Genomic DNA, 18,846 nt, shown 5'->3' on the forward strand with positions numbered 1-18,846 from the left:
CTTGCTACTGAGATTGATTCGCCAGCTGCGAAAGAGGAGACTGCTCGCATGGGCAGCTATGAGAAATCTACTAAGCCTATTTCTAGGGAGGCTACTGAGATATGTGCGATTTTGAAACCAGATCTGCTTAAAGACAATGATGTTTGTGCCAAGTTTGTCGATGGCGTTAGAGGGATTGTTTGCCCAAGTTTCTTTGCGAAGCATATGATCGAGTATAGGAAGACTGTCTTACTTGCCATGATGCAAAAGATGACTACTATGGCAGTCGAGTCTCTACTCATTGACCAAAAGGATACCAAGGTTGCCAATGAGGTGGCAAAGGCTGTGGTAGCAGAAGCTTATTCTTTTGCCAAGAAGATCAAGAGGTTGAAATCTGAGCCCGTCGCTTTGAAGGGGTCTAATATCTCTGCCTCCACTTCTTTGCAGCTTGAGACCACTCGCCAAGAGATCGTTGACTTGAAGACTAGGCTTGACGCGATCCAAGTTAAGTATAAAAATGCAGAGAATGAGATCGAAGGTTACATGCCTCAAATTTAAGATCTTGAGCGTGCCGTTTCTGAGCTTCGTTTCACTGCTTATGCAAAGGATGAAAAGTTGATTGCTTCTTATAACCAAGCGATCCACTTCAAAAAGGTCATTGATAGGTTTAAACCCCAAGTGATAGAACTCCAAGGTGCACTGAAGATCCATGAAAGTTTGAAGAAATAAGTGGATAAGCTGCAGTGCGTCCGTGTTAGTCTACTTGAGGAAAACGAGCAGTTAAAGGGTGAAAAGTTGGGCTTGAGGCTTCACTTGTTCAAAATCATGCCGATTTCTATAAGCTGGGTTATGTAAATCATCTCTTTGGTAGGCTGTATGACTTCGAGTTTGCTGGGAAATACTTCGAAACCTTATTTATTTCTTCGAAAGACTTACTTGCCTTTACTTTTAAGGCTTCTATTAGTGAAGTAGTCGAAGAAGTTAGTGCCCAGGTTGGGGCAGCCGGGGATGAAGCGTTAGATGGTGCCGTTGCTGAGGGTGTCATGGCTGGTGAAGGTATAGCTACCGGTCTTTGCTAGTCGTTTATCAAATTTGCTAGAAAATTTAATAAACTTGTTTCCTTCGCTTTTCTCCATTTTCGCTTCTTTTGTTCATGCCCTAACCTTTAGATTTTATAGACCAGTTGCAGGCGTGCTACTTTTCTATAAGCAGACAAGCCGCATAGCCTGTGCATCCATAGGTGTTGGTGTAAAACTTTGCAAAGTTATTAGCAATAAGGTCAGCAGCTGAACGCCTTACTTACAGAAGCAGACAAGTCCGCGTGACCACTAGACTATTAACCTTGGCTTTCTCCAATTTCGTAGATTGCGTAACAAGTATCACAACACTTTAGGACTTAGTGTAGGTCATTCCGCACTTGGTAAATGTGAAGCTTATCGATTACGTAGCATGTCGACAGTGGAAAAGCTTCGTATATGCAAGTTAGCTTGTTTAACCTTTCACAAGAATGTGCGGTTGTATAAGTTTAGTGCAGCTTTACTGCTCGAAGGGCAAACCGTAGGCAGTATTCCGAAAATCGTAAACTACCTTAATGCACTCAGTAGCAGCTTTAGGGTTCCAGGGCAGCCGTTTATAGGGCGTACTGCGTAACGTGCCTCATCCGTCTCTGAGGCCCGGTTCCCCACAGATTAGGCCAAGAGACCTAAAATCCTTCAATTAGCTAAGCCTTGAAAAATACCATTGTGGCTACTTCTAGGAATCCCAACGTAATCCATCGTGCACTTAGTTATATCAGGGCAGCCCGGCTTATCCACGTCTGGATATTCATAGTGTAAGTTTATCCTCTCGTCTTGGAGAACAGACCCATGTGGGTGTAGGGGAATTGGTTTACCCTCTCGCACTGGAGAGCATGGTTGGTCCCTAGGGGCGCAATTCTTGCAATAAGTCCCTAAGAAGGGCGCAGTCTTCTTTTGTTGTAAACATGCAGCCAAGCCAAGTTGTAGATTACTTCTGAATTCATCATTGAAAAACGAGTGAAACGAACGAGAACTTAGCTGTAAGGTAGGAACTACATAACAACTGAATAGTCATTGGCTTGCAAGGTGGTGCCCGTCAAGCTGTTTGAGTCTTCAGGCTTTGATGTGGTGAAAGGTCACACATAGTACTTCCTCAGATTGTAGGCGTTACATTGCTTTTTGATCTCTTTGTCGTTCATGGTGGCGAAGGTGTAACTACTATTGCCGCCTACTTTGCTGATCTTGTACGGACATTCCCAGATGGGATCCATCTTTTTGGAGCATTCTCTGCAGGCAATGATGAAGGCTTTTCTTAAAACTAGATCTCTGAGTTGGAACTGCCAGATATTGGCCCTTTTGTTGTAGTTGGAGAAGGGCTGTTATTAGTAGGCTACGATGTAAGTGATGGTTTTCTCGCGCTGCCAAATCTAAGCTTATGGTCATCTCCTTACTATTCTACTCAATGATTGGCAGTATAATGCTGATACTTGGCACGATGACATTTGGGATGAATGATTACTTCTGAACCAAACGCCAAAGAGAAAAGAGTCTCACTGGTGGCTCGTCATTTGGTCATGTAATATGCCCATAGACCTCTGGGAAGTTCGTCTGACCATTTTCCCTTCTTGTCGGAGAGGGATTTCTTGAGACAGTCAAGAATCATCTTGTTGAATGTTTCAGTCTGCCCATTGCCTTGAGGATATCTTGGTGTGGACGTGTGTTGTTTGATGCTTACGAATTACGGGTCGTTGTCAGTGACAATGGATTGGGGATGCCAAATCGGCAAATAATGTTCCTTCATATGAAGCACTTTATGTCTGCCTAAGTCATGGTTGTCAGTGTCTAAACCTTTATCGTCACGCGTCTGGATTAGGCGGAGAATAGTGCATCATGAGGATGATTGCGTGCGTCTAAAGGTATAAATTGAGCTTCCAAGTTGCAACAATTATCGCCAAAGTTAGCTTTTGAATTTTTGGTAGATGGTTTCCGCATCGATGAGAACTTTTTAACTGTAGAATACAGGTAGTTGGGCCCCCAACTCTTCTCGTATGAGGGTAGAGCTTATTGCTACTTCAGATGCAACTGCTCGTCCAATCAGACCTTGAATCTTCTTTAGAGTAGTAATAGACTTCATATTCAAGATCGCTCGGATTTGCCTTGAATGTGCATCGGTAAACCTCGTCCCAAAGTGCATGCTTATCTGCCAGAGGGAAAGAGTTTACCGGAGTTAGATCTTCCTTCATGATCAATTCTCTGAATAGCGGGTGGTTTGTTGGGAATTCTTTTTGGAATGGATACTCTAGTTATAGAGTCGTTGCATCCAATTATCTTTGTCTTCGCTACTATGAACCTCTTCACATAGTCGCAAAGCGACTCCTTTGGGTTCTTCTTGACATTGAACAAGTGGTAGGACTTTTTCTTGATCAAGCGATAAGATGAATATTCTTTGTGAAAACCAAAGAAAATTCATCGAAACTCTGGATGAATTGTGGCGGCATGGTGTAAAACCAATCGTGTGCTTCACCTTGTAGAGTGGTGCGGAATATCTTACACATGAGATCGTCGTTGTTTCGATAGAGGATCATTGCACTTCGGTAGTACTTTAGGTGTCTCTCTGGGTCTCCATCCCCTTTGAAAAATGTGAAATGTGGAATGCTGAACTTGCATGGAGGCTCTGTCTGCTCGATCTTGTCTGTGAAATATGACTTGTTTATGTTGGTCATGTCTCATCGTAATACCTTGTTGCGTTGGAAATCACACAATCGTTCAGTCATTAGCATTTCTACTTTTTCCTGAATTTGCCTTTGTTGGGGTAACGGAGTTCTCGACTACCCCAGGTCGTGACTTACTAGTCTAGGCTGTTATTCTACATGTTCGGCTCGTTTATGTTGCAGATGCGGTGCATATGGTTCGTTCCTAACAGGCGAGGGAATTCTTTGCAGGCTGTTGGTTGAGCTTGAGTCGAACTGAGTGTCTGCTTCTCTCCGTCCTTCGTGTTGTCTACTCTGATGTGAGGTGGATGATGCTTCTTGTGGGCCTAGCCACGAATAAATACTTCACCTGGAAGGTTGCTCATTTTGACTATCGAAATGCGGCCCTAACCATGAATGTATGTTGATCCATGGGCCTAGTCGAAAGTGCACGCTCCTTCGCAAGCTAAGATAGGAGTATACGCTATCTCGGGGGCCCAATCAAGAATGTATACTGCCCAAATGCTCTGTTCGTGGCCGGTCAAGTGGCTGCTTGCAACGACGCTGCTAGAGAGGTTCTTCATCTGCCCTTGTTCTACTTCAAGACACCTCGTCAATTCTATGACTGGTTGAGACAAGTGTTGTTCTCCATTTGGGTTGGAATAGCTTGGAATGGATGCGTCTCTTGAGTAGTGGAAGTGTGGTAGACTCCGGGCAAGAGATTTGAGTTGGGAAATGTCAAATTCGCAGAGAAAGGTGGTGAAAATGCCCTCGATTCAATCGTAAGCCTAGAAATTTGAAATCGGGACGGTTAAACTAATCTTGGGCTAATTTGGGCTCCTTAGAAGGCCACGGGAGCAGGTTGGGCCACAAAAGTGGGCTACTCGGCGTGTGGCCCATGTGGGTGCGAAGTTAAGGCTCGGCTTGGCAACGTGTTGGGCTCACGTCGAGCTTAAGTGGCTCGAGCCGTCTCACCTTAGGCTTGGGCCCGTATGGGTTTGAATGGCATAGCTTGTGCTGTGGTTGTGACACATGGGCCTTACCGATGGTGGCTGCCGTGGTGGTTGCCATGGTGGTGCACTATAGGGGTAGTACCGCTCCACTCATCATTATGTTGAGCCTTGTAGATATATGCGGTCCTAATCCTTGAACGTTGAAATTTCCATTCGTTGAGGTTTCCGAATCTCTTGCCATTGTACTTTTCTTTTTACGTGTTATCAAAGAGTTTTTAGAAATAAAAATTCCAAGAATAATAACGTATGAAAAATCCAAAAATGAACAAGAAAACGAAAAATCTTGAATGCGAGAATCTTTTACGAGCATTTGATCAAGACTCTCAATGAAAGCACCAATTTGTGGATGCAAATTTCTTCCTTCTTGTTCTTGGATGAAAATGCACCTCAAAAATAATTAACACCTTAGGTCAAGGTCAAGAGTCTCACACACCCACGATAAATGAGGGGCTTTGGCCGATGAACCTCAGATGCCAAGGTTAGAATTTTGAGGGAAAAATGTTTGGAGAATTTAGAGAATTTTGTAAAAGGTTTCAACTTAGGTTTTTGAAGAAAATAAGGTGATATTTATAGGGGTGTGGCCGGCCCCCTTGGGAGAGATGGGAACCGCCCACTTTAGTGGTTTTTTGGGTGTTAATCACCATCAATTAGCTAATTAATGAATTAATTGAGTAATAAACAAATTAATTAGCTAATCAATATAATTTGAAAGAAATTATTTGGGAGTTATCTTGTGGGGAAGATTTGATGAGGATGGATGAAATAGGTTTTGAATAAATACCTATTTTGATCACTCTTAACCTTGATTGAGTGATGATTATCCGTTGCTCACACATAGGAGTTCTGATGTGTCTTGAGGGTAATCTTATATTTTTAACCCAAAAATCCACGTATCGCCTCCATATTTTTCTTGATTATTTTTTGCTCCACAACGGCCACAGATACTCCATGTCACCCAATTTGTGTTGTTCATGTGTTAGGCTTGAAAATTCGTCATAAGTGAGAAGGTATGTTAAGAGTGAATTCTACATCAATGAAAAAATAGACATTGCATGTGCGTATAAGTAATTGGACTGTTTCCCATATTATCAACTAATTTTATGGTGAAACCCCAACTATGATATCATCTAATCTGGGTATCCCTCGCACTATTCTTCTAACCAAATCCTTTTATCTATAGGTCCTTGAACCAAACTAGAGACTGAAAAATATGAGTTTGAAGGCTTCATAATGATTTTGTTGGCAATATGGAACGTTGGGATTTTAAAACTATGGTCCAGTTCCAGTGTATTATTTGATCAAATTGTATCTCGTGCTCTAATATGGTGGCATGAGATTTCCCATACCCTTTTCCTTCCTTCCTTAGGTTTGACAAACTTAAGATTAATGTTGACGGAACATAGAATGAGACTCATGGAGTATGCAGAACTTCAACAATGTGGCTTCTATACTACAAGTGAATGCTTTAGCTGTTAGATAAGGTTTAATATGGCTATGTAAAAAGGATATCAAAATTTCATTCTTGAGAGCGGTTCTTTTTTTTATCATAACGGCTTTGCAGAACATTTTGAATCAGGCTTCTATAAGTCCATTAATCGATGATTCAAATGCTTTGTTGTTAGTTGTAATTGAAACTTCTTCTTCCCATGTCCACCGTCAAGCTACGAGGCTACCTATCACCTACCACGCATTGCTCTCCGTTATTCACATGTTTATACTTGGTTTGAGGAACCTCTCAATCTTATTTGTGATCTAATTTATGAGGAGAGCCTTCCTACTTTTTAAATGAGTTGCCTTTTAGCTGTGAAATGAAATTATGAAACTTCTTTTCTAAAGAAAAAAAAAAAAGGGTTTCTACTAGCTACAAAGGGTGTAATGGACGTTTCATGTCAAGTAAAAGAAAAAAAAATTAAAGTTCCTAGACCCATCCAAAGTCTTATTTTTCCACTCACATTATAATCTCGCCTACCATAAAAATTTTAAAAATTAAATGTTATTTCCTCGCCCACTATTATTCTTAAAATAACCTCTAATATGCTATTTCCCACCTACTATTACTCCTTAAGATTGAAATACTATTTCCTCAACAACGAAGTCTCTTCCGACAATAATCTACAACAAATGAATTAACCTTCAAATGTTAAGCTGATGTGTGACTATGCACTCTAATAACTACCACAATATTCAATCATCATAAGTTGCTACCTCATTACCTTTAATTTAAAATGGCATTCACACTTTTTCGTTTCAGAATTCCTTATCTCCTCATTTTTTATGATTTTTGTTTCCAAATTCGGCTTACATATTGTCCATTTTTTTCACAACCCAATGTAAGTCTAGGGCCCCTGTTACCTTTTCGTGCCCAAATTAATATTATTACAAATCTTGTAAGGTTCTTGTCAGTCATTTTACAGATAAACAAACTTATAATTAAAAATTTCATTAGAAAGTAGATGAAGAGATGAAACACTCTTGGAATAAGAACACACTTAATAATTAAGCGACATCAACCTTCTCTCCCGAGTCGATGAGAGTCTTTCTCTCTAACTGAGACTCCTTCTCACCTCTGGTGTGAGGTTTTCATTCTTGGTTTTTCCGTTCGGCAGCCGACCCTAGCTATGGCTAGGGTCGGTGGTAATCCTTTTTTTTTTCTTTTTGCTATTCCTTCCCTTATTTTCTGTTACTGTTCTTCCTCTGCTATCCATCATGATCAGTGTGACCTATGCATCCTTGATGCCATTACTCCTACTCAATTAATTCCTCATATCCATCCAATCCATCACTCCATCTTCATGTCCCTTATCTATCTCCACAAAGCTGATCTGATCCTATTTATTTTCGATTTGGCTTCATCCTTCATCAATTTATACCCTTGTTTGGTCTGCAGTCACTTTTGACTATGATCTATCATGGTACATCGAGAAGGTGTGTCGAGTTTCGGTCTTCATATCAGCTCGAGTGCCTGCACCACCTCCTTCTCTTGGTTTGCCTTTATTAGCAGTGTTGCTTGTGGGATTCTCACAAGCTTCTTTGTTTTCTTCTCCTTGGTGGCTGCTTTCGGAAAGGGTTTCATTGATGGATCGTGGGGTCTTTCTTCCTCCCATCTCTGAGGTGTTGATTGGTTGAAATTGTGGTATTCGATGGTGTACCTAGTTCCTGCTGTTCGTGCGGTGCTACAGAGGCAGTTATAGCAAAAGACAAGGGTTCTCTTTCGGTGGGTCTTTGTTTTTGGGCTTTAACCTTTGTTTTGGCCCTTTGTGTGTAGTTTGTAAGGTCCAATTTTGTGTTGTGTAAATGGTTTGGACCTTGGTGTGTAGTTTGTTTGGCCTTTTTTGCTTTGTGTTTTTTTTTTTTTGTTGAAATGTTAAATATTATTAAAGACGAATCAAAATATTTACATCAGACGCCAGAGTATTAAACAACCATTTGTAACCAAAAAAATAAAAAAATAAGGGTAAATATCATTTTACTACCCTCAAGTTTCATGGTTTTCAACATTTGGTATATGAAGTTTTTTTCGTCCCAGAGTCATATCTAAAGTGTTAATTTTGGGACAATCTCATACATCTATTAGTCTAACTATTACGTCTTCCGCTTCAAACCCTCATCCTCCTCATCCCAAAACCTAACCCCATCCTCCACACCCCAAAACCCAGCCTCAGCCAAGAGACGATGCCGCATAAGTTATTCATGAAGCCCAATCCTCCAACACGCCAAGCCCAAGGCCGCATATCTTTACCATCCTCATCCGGATTCGGTCAAGGCCTCAAAGCCTTTGCTTGAAATCCGACGCCGATGTGGATCTTCCCAAATCCGACCTAGAATTCGTACCGTTAGGCGCTCTCGAATCGAACCCCTACCCACATCTAGCCTAGAGACCCTGACGTCCTGCAAATCCACTTGTTCTTGGCGGATATTTGATTCTGAACTTCCTTCAAATTCACAAAAAATGGAAGAACAAAAATTAAAAATCATAGAGGTAGAGAGAGACAGATCGAGGAGGAGAGATAGCACCTGTAAGATTTGGGTGTCTTCGTGTAGAGAAGAAGAATTGAAAGCAAGAATTAATTAAAGTGGGAACTAGTGGTAAGGGAGGGGGACGGTGACCATCGAAGTGGGAGTTGGAGAATCAATTAATTTGGGTGGGTAAAGAGGAGAGAAGGGAGGGAGGGAGGGAGGGAGAAAGGTTTGGACTCGGGGGAAGAGTAGGAGACAGCCTAAAAAAAAAATTTATTTAATTTTTTTTTAAGTTTTAATTTATTATTATTTTTTAATGTCCAAGTGGGGCAAGCTTGAATTTTTAATTTCCACATGGATCCCTTAATGACACATGGTGCCCAGTTATTGTCCATATAGGCATCACGTCATCAGTTAACGGAATACTTAATAGTCAGACTAACGGATGTATGACACTGTCCCAAAATTAACACTTTAGGTATGACTCTTAGACAAAAAAAACTTCATGTACCAAATATTGAAAACCACGAAACTTGGGGATATTAAACTAATATTTAGCCCAAAAAATAATTAAGCGACATTACGCCACCAAATAATCCAAAATAAAATCCTATGTGCTCGCGTCGGATAACCAGTGGCAGTAATGTAAATAAAACCATTTTTTTTGTACAGACAGAGATTCTGACTGCTTATTTCGAAAATCCCCCTGGAAACAAACACCAACGTTTATCCGAACCGAATGGCAGTGGTACCCCGTTTCTCTTGCTGCTTCTTCACTCACCCCAAGAACTCCTGCCGATCTCCGCCGTCCGATCAAATTTCCTTCAAGCTCAATGTTTCCGGTCAGTACTTCCGCCTGTACCCATTGCTTTTGCTCACTTGTTAGCTGGTTCGTAGAAATGCTTTCAATTTCTAATGTGACTTCGAATTTCTTAGTGACCTTGAGTTTTCGAATTTGGGAAATTTTACTTTCTGTTTGGTTACTGAGAAAGTCAAGGAAACTAAAATTTAAAAATTTTCCCTTTTTTTCTTCCCTAAATTGAAATGAATGAATAAGCTTGCATACGAGTGGAAATGTGAAGAGACAAAAGTTATTGAATTTTGTAATTTTTTTGCATTACCTTAGAGAGCCAAAAAGTTGTATTAATTGAAATTCATATGCACATTGATATAAACAGTCGTATACCCGTGTCATATGGTATTCCCTCGTGGTCATACAACAATTCTTCTTGTTAATTCGAGGGTATCTTGGGTCGTATCTCTGTGTCCGTGTCCGTGCATCGTAGGTTAGTAGTAAGTACATTATTCTGTTGCAAGAATTGGTGGTGTTACTTAATTTGAAACTCATCTGCATATTGACATAAAGTGTTTTTTCGTTGTTAGAACCCGGGAAGTTACCTTCTCTTCCACTTAAAGTCGAAAAGCTTGTTTCGTCATTTGGAAATGTTGTACATGGAGTGTATGAGATCCACCATATGTTGCCAAAATCAAAATGTCAGGTATGACGGTGAGTTCCTGCACCAGATGTTTCTGATTTGTTTGTGCATTCTTTTGGTTGATTCGGGTTTTTCATATTCGCCACCTTGCCTATTTTGTAACTTGTGTAAAGGCAATATTAGATATGATAGTGTGCAAGATGACAACACTAATCGTATTCTGTTGGGTGGTTTTTGGCGAAAACATGATGAGCTTATGCGTTGTGGTGCTTCGTTCAAGTCATATATGTATATAATCCCCCTGTGGGTTGATTTTCATAGATTGACAAATGCATCGTAGGATGTAATGGATTGGGATATACAGTATTTTTGAATTTGGCTAGTTTCATGAATACGTATGTGTCTGAATTACTATTTTTTTGCGTTGTTACTTTCTATCCCGTATGATGTGCTGATCTGTATTCAACAATGCTTTTTTGTGACTCTCATGTGGAAATTATTACTTGTGCAGAGAGACGTAAAGTTGAGAATCCCGGCAGTGGGACTTCTTCTCGGCAATTCCTTAATGTTGACAACACCACTGCAAGCTTTGGCGGAAACATGTGAAGCTGACAACTCCGGTTTCAGCATGCCCATACTGCTATTTGTAGCCCTTGTAGGGGCCACTGTTGGTGGTAAGATTTTACTGGGTTATTAATTACCATCAATTCTGTTCCATTAGGTTTATGTGCTTGCTTTTGAAACTGTTGTAAGTAGTTCTGTTGATTTTATTTGTTTCAACGATATCTTTATATGATAGCCATGTTGAGCAGTTTGTTGATAGTTTAGCGCTTCTATGATAGGCTTGGTTGCTCGGCAAAGGAAAGGAGAATTACAGCGAGTGAATGAACAGTTGCGTCAAATTAATCAATCTCTAAGAAGGCAAGCTAAGATTGAATCGTATGCTCCTAGTTTGAGTTATTCACCGATTGGCGCAAAAATACTACCAGAGAGTGAGGTGATAGTTGACCCAAGGAAGTACGAGATGATATCTCGACTGAAGGCTGGGAAGAATTTTTTAAGAAATCAAGAAACGGAGAAAGCACTTGACGAGTTTAAGACAGCTCTTGAGCTTGCCCAAAGTATGAAGGACCCAATTGAGGAAAAGAAAGCTGCAAGAGGTTTAGGTTTGTTTCTGATCCCCTTGTTCCATGAGCCTTATTTCTTAGCTTCAGAAGACAGTATCGACGATGTTCAACAGTTCCAACTGTGTCTGTCTAATTGAGCTGGCCTGTAGATTGGAAATCCGTTCTGATTTTGTTTATTAATTGCCATTTGCTTCTGTCAGGAGCCTCACTGCAAAGATTGGGTAAGTACCGAGACGCCATTAAATACCATTCTATGGTTTTGGACATCTCCGAGCGAGAAGGAGAAGACTCAGGAAACACAGAAGCTTATGGAGCAATTGCTGATTGTTATACCGAGCTTGGAGATCTCGAGCGTGCAGGGAAGTTCTACGACAATTACATTGCGAGGTTGGAGTCCGACTGAATCAGCTTCGCCCAAAAGTTCTCTCTATTAGTTACAGAGTTATGTTGGCATATCACGAGGGGGTGTAAATGACTTGTCACCGGCACTAACCTGCAGATCCCAGAACGTTTTGATTTGGTTTCGCGGTACAAGTGGTTTAATACAGAATGCCTTTGGTCTGCCTACTCCGTCAAACCCCGTCTCTGTCACCTTAGTTTGTAGAAAATGCCGAGTTTTGTATGCAAAGGTGACCGGTGAATCCATTAGCGATATTGCACAACTCGAAAATAGCTTTCAGCTAGTAACAACCGAAGAAGGGGTGTCGATTTTACTGATATAATCAACGGTAGGCTCGTAGCCAAAACGATAAATGAAGAGACTGAAAACAAGTGTGTGGAAAACCCAACTTCCTCTAATAAATAACCACTCATCATAACGCAGTCGAAAACAGATCATACATGTTACATACCCACACAGACAGCAAGCACATAAGGCAGGGTACGGTAACAACCTCACCGTCGCCGCTTAAGGGGGAGAAATAATAAAAAAGATTCCTAATGGGGTTTATAACTCAGATAACACCTGCACAATGCAGGAAATAGATTATATAGGTCGTGCCATTTAACAGATACCCTTGTGTATTACTACTGGTAGTACATGAGCTGCTGGGCAGCAGCAACATTCTGGAATCCACCGTCGTATATAGCTTGGCTTGCTCCAGCTGTGCCCATTCCCAATGCTGCCTGCTTAAGGGGATGCTGTCCCTGAGGGTGCATGAGGGAATGGACACCACCCATCTTGCTTATTGCCAGTTGCCGTTCATAGGCCAAAAGCTCAGTTGCAGAGAGGCCCGGCAAAGGTGCTGCTGCCACTGGCGGCGGGAGTGGGTTTGAAACTGTTCCTGGTGGAGTAGGCTTGCTACCCCAAGAACACTACATGATAAAGGCAAACAGTCAATGCAGAGTCAGAGAAAGAATAAACACTTGAACAGTAGACATGCATATGGGTCTCTACGCGATGTCCCAGGATGATCGACCGATCCAGTCCACTACTTTTGGTGTTACGGTAATACTTTTTATAACAGCTCTAGTAGTAAGCATAGAAGCGCACCTTTATTTGTCTACCACACAAGATGGACTGAGTGTTTCCCATTTGAATAGCCAGAGCTGCCTCAGCGTGGGTATTGAATCTCACAAAACCAAAGCCCTTGTCACGCTGCAGCCGAACTTCCTCAATCACTCCAACACCAAGAGCATGAAAATGGCGATGCAGATCAAGCTGACCGACCTGTAAGAATAAGACCAATAAAATTTAATGACACTGGAATTTCTATGATCCCCGAGTAGTGAAGATATTCATTTTATTCTCCACATCTATTCCTCTTTCCAGAAGTTAAAAACCACCAACTCAAGTTCAAGTTAAGAAGCAATCATGGTAGAAAATTCAAACTCAGTTCTGTACCCAAAAAACTTGTGTATCAATTCATATCCAAGGCATAGCAGAAAGTAATGGTGCAACAGCGCATGATTGCGCGGTGCAAGAGAGAGAGAGGATTTCTTGCCTCTGGAGCAAGATTGCCCACGTAAACAGTAGTATACTGAGGGTTGTTCTCCGGAGCCTCACTGTTTGCTGTGTCCTTTCCATCTTCTGCACAATGAAAACAGAATATGAGTCTTAGGCAGAGGACTGTATCTTTTTACACAAAACAGAGTGTATAAGAAATTGCTACAAACCAAATTATTTTCCTCTCATTTTCCAGTCAAACTAGACATAACATCTTTTGTGTTAGAAAAGGGAAAAAACGAGTTTGAACACGGTGGTGAGCTCACCTGATGTGCCATTTGTTAGTTCCACCACACTTTTAGCATCTGAACTCTGCTTGTCTTCATTGGCGGCAGCACCTTTTGTTGCCCAGTTGCAACGTATCTGTCTGCTGCCGAGCCACTTACCTGGATATCACAGCCAAAAAGATAGTTCAGAATATGGAGAGAAGGAATACAAGAGGGGAACCCAGAACTATTGCACTTATCCCGCATGCATTTTTTCAACAAACTTGTCAAAATAATTTTTGAATAGGAAGAAGAACATCATCCTTACCAGTTAAGTCATTGATCGCATTTTGAGCATCCTGACAATGAAAATGAGAGTCATGAAAATCAATTTAGTTACAAATGAACACACTTATAAAGGCAGAGGCTGGCTCTAAACTATGACTCTTTAGAAGAAAATTTGATGTCATTATACCAAGCCGTTACCTAAGTTCACTCATCCTAATCCCTTGCATTCAGTTACCAGTCCATCAGAAACTACCATTCAGACTCACAATAGATTATTAACAAAAAAGAATTCAACACGCATCTGAAAGATAACAAAAGTAAAATGTTCCACAAAAATACTACCTGTTGGATTCGGAATGAGACAAACCCAAAGCCTCTTGAACGCCCCGTCTTCTGATCCCACATAACCCTTGCATCTCTAGAACCAACAAAACAATCTAATTAGGCATCTGAAGAACACACAATGGATTACAATGTAAACTTAACAAATGTTAGCAGATGAATGCAAGACTTCCACGTCTTAACTATTAGTCATCAGAGGTTTTATTAAATATATGAAACTAAGAAAACCAGCGCTCGAGAAGACACTTACGAACAACTGTTATAAACAGAAAAGCATGCAAATAATGTAGCATCAGTAACCTCAGGGCTGAGATCACCGACAAAAATGTTGAAATGACCTGCACATCAGAAAGACAGTATTATAACTAACCTCAATGATAAATGCCAAAGCATCATTTAAATTGGTTCAACGAAAGAAAAACAAAAACCAACCTGATGTATCCTCCCTCTGACCACTAGCATATGCCCAATTTACTTTGATAGGCTGCCCAAACCTGAAGATCACATATCAAAGATTTTAGAGAAAGTACAAATATAAGCAAACAAAATTAACAAGGAGCATAATTAATTTGTACTTACAGATGCCTGCCATTGAGAGACACTATTGCAAGAGCAGCTGATCTGCGATCAAAATAGTGAATGAACCCATAGGATGACTGCAGAAGGCACAAAAAAAAAAAAAAATTATCAATTATATGATCACCATATGGTAGAATTGAGTTAGGCTCATAGTAAACTAGTCGAGTCCAGAAATTTTCATACGGCGAGAGGATTGTTGAACAGAGAACAGATAAAAAAACCGCAGACGAATATGTGCACCGTTGCAAACTTACCTTTTCCTTTCTTATAAGTTTGCAACTTTCAACAGCACCAGTACTTACAAAAACCTCTTGAAGAAGTGGTTCTGTCACCTGGGTATGGATGTTCCCCACGTACCTGAAATTTTTCAAAGTAAACAAAAGTTTAAAACCAGAAGATAAAAAAGAAATGAAATTAAACACTTCGTAATCAACTAATCACACTGAACCAGAAAAAAAAAGAAAAAAAAAGAAAAAAAAAAAACACAATTTTAGTTACACATAGGTAACTTCGTCTGGATTTTTTTAACAGAAAACATAGAGAGTGAAAGGGTTATTTTATAAGAAGGATGGGTAATTTCAGATACTTGAAATTTTTTATTACTTTAGTAAGATATAGCATGGCCAAATGCAAAGCATCCATGGAAAAGATAAACTTATCATAAAGCTATTCAGTGAAGATAATAATATCAAGTCATCGACCAAGGGTACGATAATGCAGAGAAACAAAATAATTACATAAGCATAGAGGTGAAACAAATAAAAACTCAAAATAAAAAGTAAAAAAAATGTCTAGACAAACACTCACACACTGCGGCAAGTACTTGGATCAAAACCAGGAGGCAGATTTCCACTTGGGATTGGCTCTATCTGCAAAATAAAAATGTGAAAAAGAAAAGAAAATAAAGGAACCTAAAAAGGCAGAAGCAAAAAATAAAATAAACCTAAATCAAAAGAAACTAATTCCCTTGCTTATTTATCAACAAGATCAGGAGTACTTCAACCTAACAGCAAAATCATTTGCACCGGAACCCAACAACGACAAACTAAAGTACTAGTGGTCCATCTGGGAACAAATGCTTATGCAAGACAAAAACATGGTGGGAAGGGAACTAAAGATAACCTAAAGTGCGACTCCTCTTAACTTTATCAAAATTCTAAGACAGGGCCAAATGAGTATTTGGTTTACTTCTATACCGATAACTGTTATCCGCAACTTACTGGAGGCTTGGAAATCACCACCAACCAAAGCACCAATGCACGAAAAAAACAATTCGAAAAACCACACAGTATTAAAAACGCTAATAGAGTCTCCTATTTCTATTTTCCATACCATTCCACTACGACAAAAAGATAACAAAAAGTGTCAAGATGCAAACAGTTCTTCCCCATTTCAGAATTCCGAAAAAACAAAACGAACAACTATTCAAACTTATTCAACACCAATCGCAGAACCTCCGAGAATCAAGCTCCGCTCAGCTCCGAAACATAACACGAATGAGAGAAAACCCAAAAAGTAACAGCCCCAAGCTCATTTTTCACTACCGAGAAGCAATAAAAAAACATAAACAATAAAAGTCAAAACTTTCCCACAAAAGGAAATTTCCCGAAAATCCCATCTTTCGGAATCGGTACTTCCGAAACACGAGAAGGAAGAGGAACTCAACTAACCCTAGCTGCCGTACTGCAATCACACACAAAGACAATCGGAGATGGAAGACCAAAACCAAAATCGAACCCGAAAGCAGAATCGAAGCCGGAGGACGGGAAATTGGAGCAGCAAGACGGAGAAAGAAAGGTCGAACCTGAGGAGGAGCTAAGAGGCCAGGGTGGTAGAGGGAATGCTGCTGGAGAAGAGCCTGCTGCATCAGAGCTTGTTGCTGCTGCTGCTTCAGCCTCTGGTGCTGCATTTCCTCCGTGATTCTCCGAGAAAGTCGGGGTTTTGCCGAGAAATTTGAGCGTTAGGGTTCGAGCAGAGGGTCTCTCGAAAGAAAGAGGGAGATAGATGACTCTTGACAGAGAGAAGAAAAAGAAGACAAAAATGGCTATTGGGACTGATAACATCACTGAGCTGAATGAATTATTTGCCCCTTCCCCATCACCAAAATCCTTGCCACCTGACACGTGGCCACTTTGATTTTATGGATAAACTTGCTTAATTATGGATTAGGAATTTAATAAGGTTTTGATTAGGACTTGGTTGGGCTTTCCTAATGGGATTAGGGTTTCTGTCCAAAGACAATTTCAGCCCATTTTTGGTCAATTTGGACCTTTCCAAATTAAAAGCCTCCTTTCAAAACTTGAGCTTGGATTTAGGGGTTGGGGCTAGATTTTTCTCTAGCCCACTATCCATTTTTTTTCCAAATTTTTTTTCCATATTAAGATTTTAAGAAATAATGAATTGCGTTTTACCGTAGTGGTAGAAATTAATTATGTATATGCATTCAGTGCGTGTTCTAACCCCGCTGATTCTTCTCCCTAACAACTATATAACTCATTAACACTTTAACACTATCGCTCTACTATAAAAAAGTTTTAAAAATAAGTACGAAAATCTTTTATCGTTAACTATCAAGTAGAGTCCAAATTACGTGGTAGTCACTCAAAAAAACTCTAATCGTAAATGAGCTAGGGCTATTTAAAATTTTCAATAAACGAGAACTGTTCATCTGCATGCTTTAAAAAAAATGCTTTTTAAGAAACATCGTAGATCCTACTTATACTTTCCTTTACTTTTATACTGTCAATGGCAACAGTGTTTTTTTTTTTTTTTTACCAAACACATTTAATGTCCCATATTTTTTAATAAGCTTTTTTTTTTTTTGTTCTAAGTACCACAATCTCAAACTTAGCCCTTAGAGCATCTCCAAATGAAATGTCTAAATGTTTAAATCTAAAATAACGGTAACAAATGACAGCAGTAATGTTTTTCAACCGAGAAGTCAAATCTGATGCGGCATGATATCTCTCCCCCTTGCTGTTAAATTTGATAGCACCTTCAGATTTTTAATTAATTATTAAATGCTTTTTATTAATTTTTTATTGGTTTTAAAGCATTATCCTTTTGTTTCTTTTCATTATCAAAGCATTGTTTAAATATTTTTAGGATAATATTTGAGTACTTCCCAGAGAGTACCCAATTTACTCATTATCTTAAGTGGCCCAACAAAATCATGACATGTGTAAAGTAAATTTTACTCAAGTCCATATAATTCTACCATCCAAACATACACTCATCTCTTTAAACCTATACCCAAACATATCTCTTCCCTTTAAAAGCATAAACACTATCTCATTCCTCTCCAATTTGGTGCTGCCATGGAAAATACACCACTGTTGCCGTCAGTCCCACCCTATCCCATCTCCAGCCTCTTGCCTCCCTTGCTTCCTTTTCAATCCTTGTCTTGTACGGTGTACCCACCCCAAATCCTTGTCTTCTTCATCGAGCCCAACCTTCAATCCCACTCTTTGCGGCAATCCCACTAACAATTACTTTCTTCACCAGCAAGCTCAACCCTCATTTATTTGTTCTCCAACGAACCCAATCCCAACCCCACTTTTCTCCAACAAGCCCACCCCCAAAGTCTCTCTTACCCAACGACGCCACCTGAAATCGCTCTCTTCAACCGCGTCGGTTTAAAGATGAACAATCATGGGGGAGAATGACAAAGGGATAAGAGAAATAGGAGTTGGATGTTTGGTTACAGGAATAGAGTTTATATCAAATTGTTTTAAATTGACACATGTTCGTGTCATATTGGGCCACTTAAGAGAGTGAGTAAATTGGGTACTCCATGGGAAGTACCCAAGTAGTATCCATATTTTTATACCTTTTAATTAATTTTCTTTCATTCCCAATGCAAAGAAAATAAATATGAATTTTTATTTTATGTTTAAAATTTGGTATATCGGTTGGAGATCAAAACTTTAAAATATGTCAAAGTGGCACATAAGTCTTGAAATTAAAATTTTAGGTTTAAAATTTGACATCTCATTTGAAGATGGTCTAAGACCATCTTCAAATGTGAGCATCTCCAAATGAGATGTCAAAATTGCCACGTAAGCATACAACAATAAAAAATGGTAGCAAACTCTCTCCAACTGAGCCTTCAATTTCTTATGTGGCACTAGATCATTTGAAGACAAAGCCTTTTGCTGTAAATTTGACAGCAGATGTCAAATTCATTAAATAAATTTTTAATAGATTAATATAATATATAATAAAATGCTGTTATGTTTTTTAAATATTTGATGGGTTGGCTTAATTAT

General features: G+C 39.7%; 2 protein-coding genes across 2 annotated transcripts; one reads left to right on the forward strand and one right to left on the reverse strand.

Moving 5' to 3' along the window:
• The first annotated feature begins 9,375 nt into the window (after positions 1 to 9,375).
• Positions 9,376 to 11,857, forward strand: LOC137739555 (protein FLUORESCENT IN BLUE LIGHT, chloroplastic-like). Its single transcript, XM_068479164.1, has 5 exons — positions 9,376 to 9,497; positions 10,039 to 10,154; positions 10,603 to 10,765; positions 10,934 to 11,257; positions 11,419 to 11,857. Exons 1-5 carry the CDS (start codon positions 9,395 to 9,397, stop codon positions 11,619 to 11,621), a joined length of 909 nt encoding a protein of 302 aa, XP_068335265.1. The 5' UTR covers positions 9,376 to 9,394; the 3' UTR covers positions 11,622 to 11,857.
• Positions 11,858 to 11,994: 137 nt separating this feature from the next.
• Positions 11,995 to 16,528, reverse strand: LOC137739554 (oligouridylate-binding protein 1B-like). Its single transcript, XM_068479163.1, has 12 exons — positions 16,383 to 16,528; positions 15,386 to 15,447; positions 14,833 to 14,935; positions 14,579 to 14,655; positions 14,432 to 14,493; positions 14,250 to 14,337; positions 14,000 to 14,075; positions 13,698 to 13,728; positions 13,430 to 13,549; positions 13,162 to 13,247; positions 12,711 to 12,887; positions 11,995 to 12,532 (listed from the first exon to the last, which is right to left on the reverse strand). The coding sequence occupies exons 1-12, from the start codon at positions 16,485 to 16,487 to the stop codon at positions 12,245 to 12,247; spliced, it is 1,275 nt and encodes a 424-aa protein (XP_068335264.1). The 5' UTR covers positions 16,488 to 16,528; the 3' UTR covers positions 11,995 to 12,244.
• Between the last annotated feature and the right edge of the window lie 2,318 nt (positions 16,529 to 18,846).

Source organism: Pyrus communis, chromosome 7 (genome assembly GCF_963583255.1).
Source record: "Pyrus communis chromosome 7, drPyrComm1.1, whole genome shotgun sequence".
NCBI lineage: Eukaryota > Viridiplantae > Streptophyta > Magnoliopsida > Rosales > Rosaceae > Pyrus > Pyrus communis.

Excerpts from the sequence above, each read along its gene's own strand:
- LOC137739555 (XM_068479164.1), top strand. The coding sequence starts at position 9,395 with ATGGCAGTGGTACCCCGTTTCTCTTGCTGCTTCTTCACTCACCCCAAG. Across the intron at positions 9,498-10,038 it reads CTTCAAGCTCAATGTTTCCG|AACCCGGGAAGTTACCTTCT; the intron begins GTCAGTACTTCC and ends TTTCGTTGTTAG. Across the intron at positions 10,155-10,602 it reads TGCCAAAATCAAAATGTCAG|AGAGACGTAAAGTTGAGAAT; the intron begins GTATGACGGTGA and ends TTACTTGTGCAG.
- LOC137739554 (XM_068479163.1), bottom strand. The coding sequence starts at position 16,487 with ATGCAGCACCAGAGGCTGAAGCAGCAGCAGCAACAAGCTCTGATGCAG. Across the intron at positions 14,076-14,249 it reads TCTGTTTATAACAGTTGTTC|AGATGCAAGGGTTATGTGGG; the intron begins GTAAGTGTCTTC and ends TGTTGGTTCTAG. Across the intron at positions 12,533-12,710 it reads TGTGTGGTAGACAAATAAAG|TGTTCTTGGGGTAGCAAGCC; the intron begins GTGCGCTTCTAT and ends TTTATCATGTAG.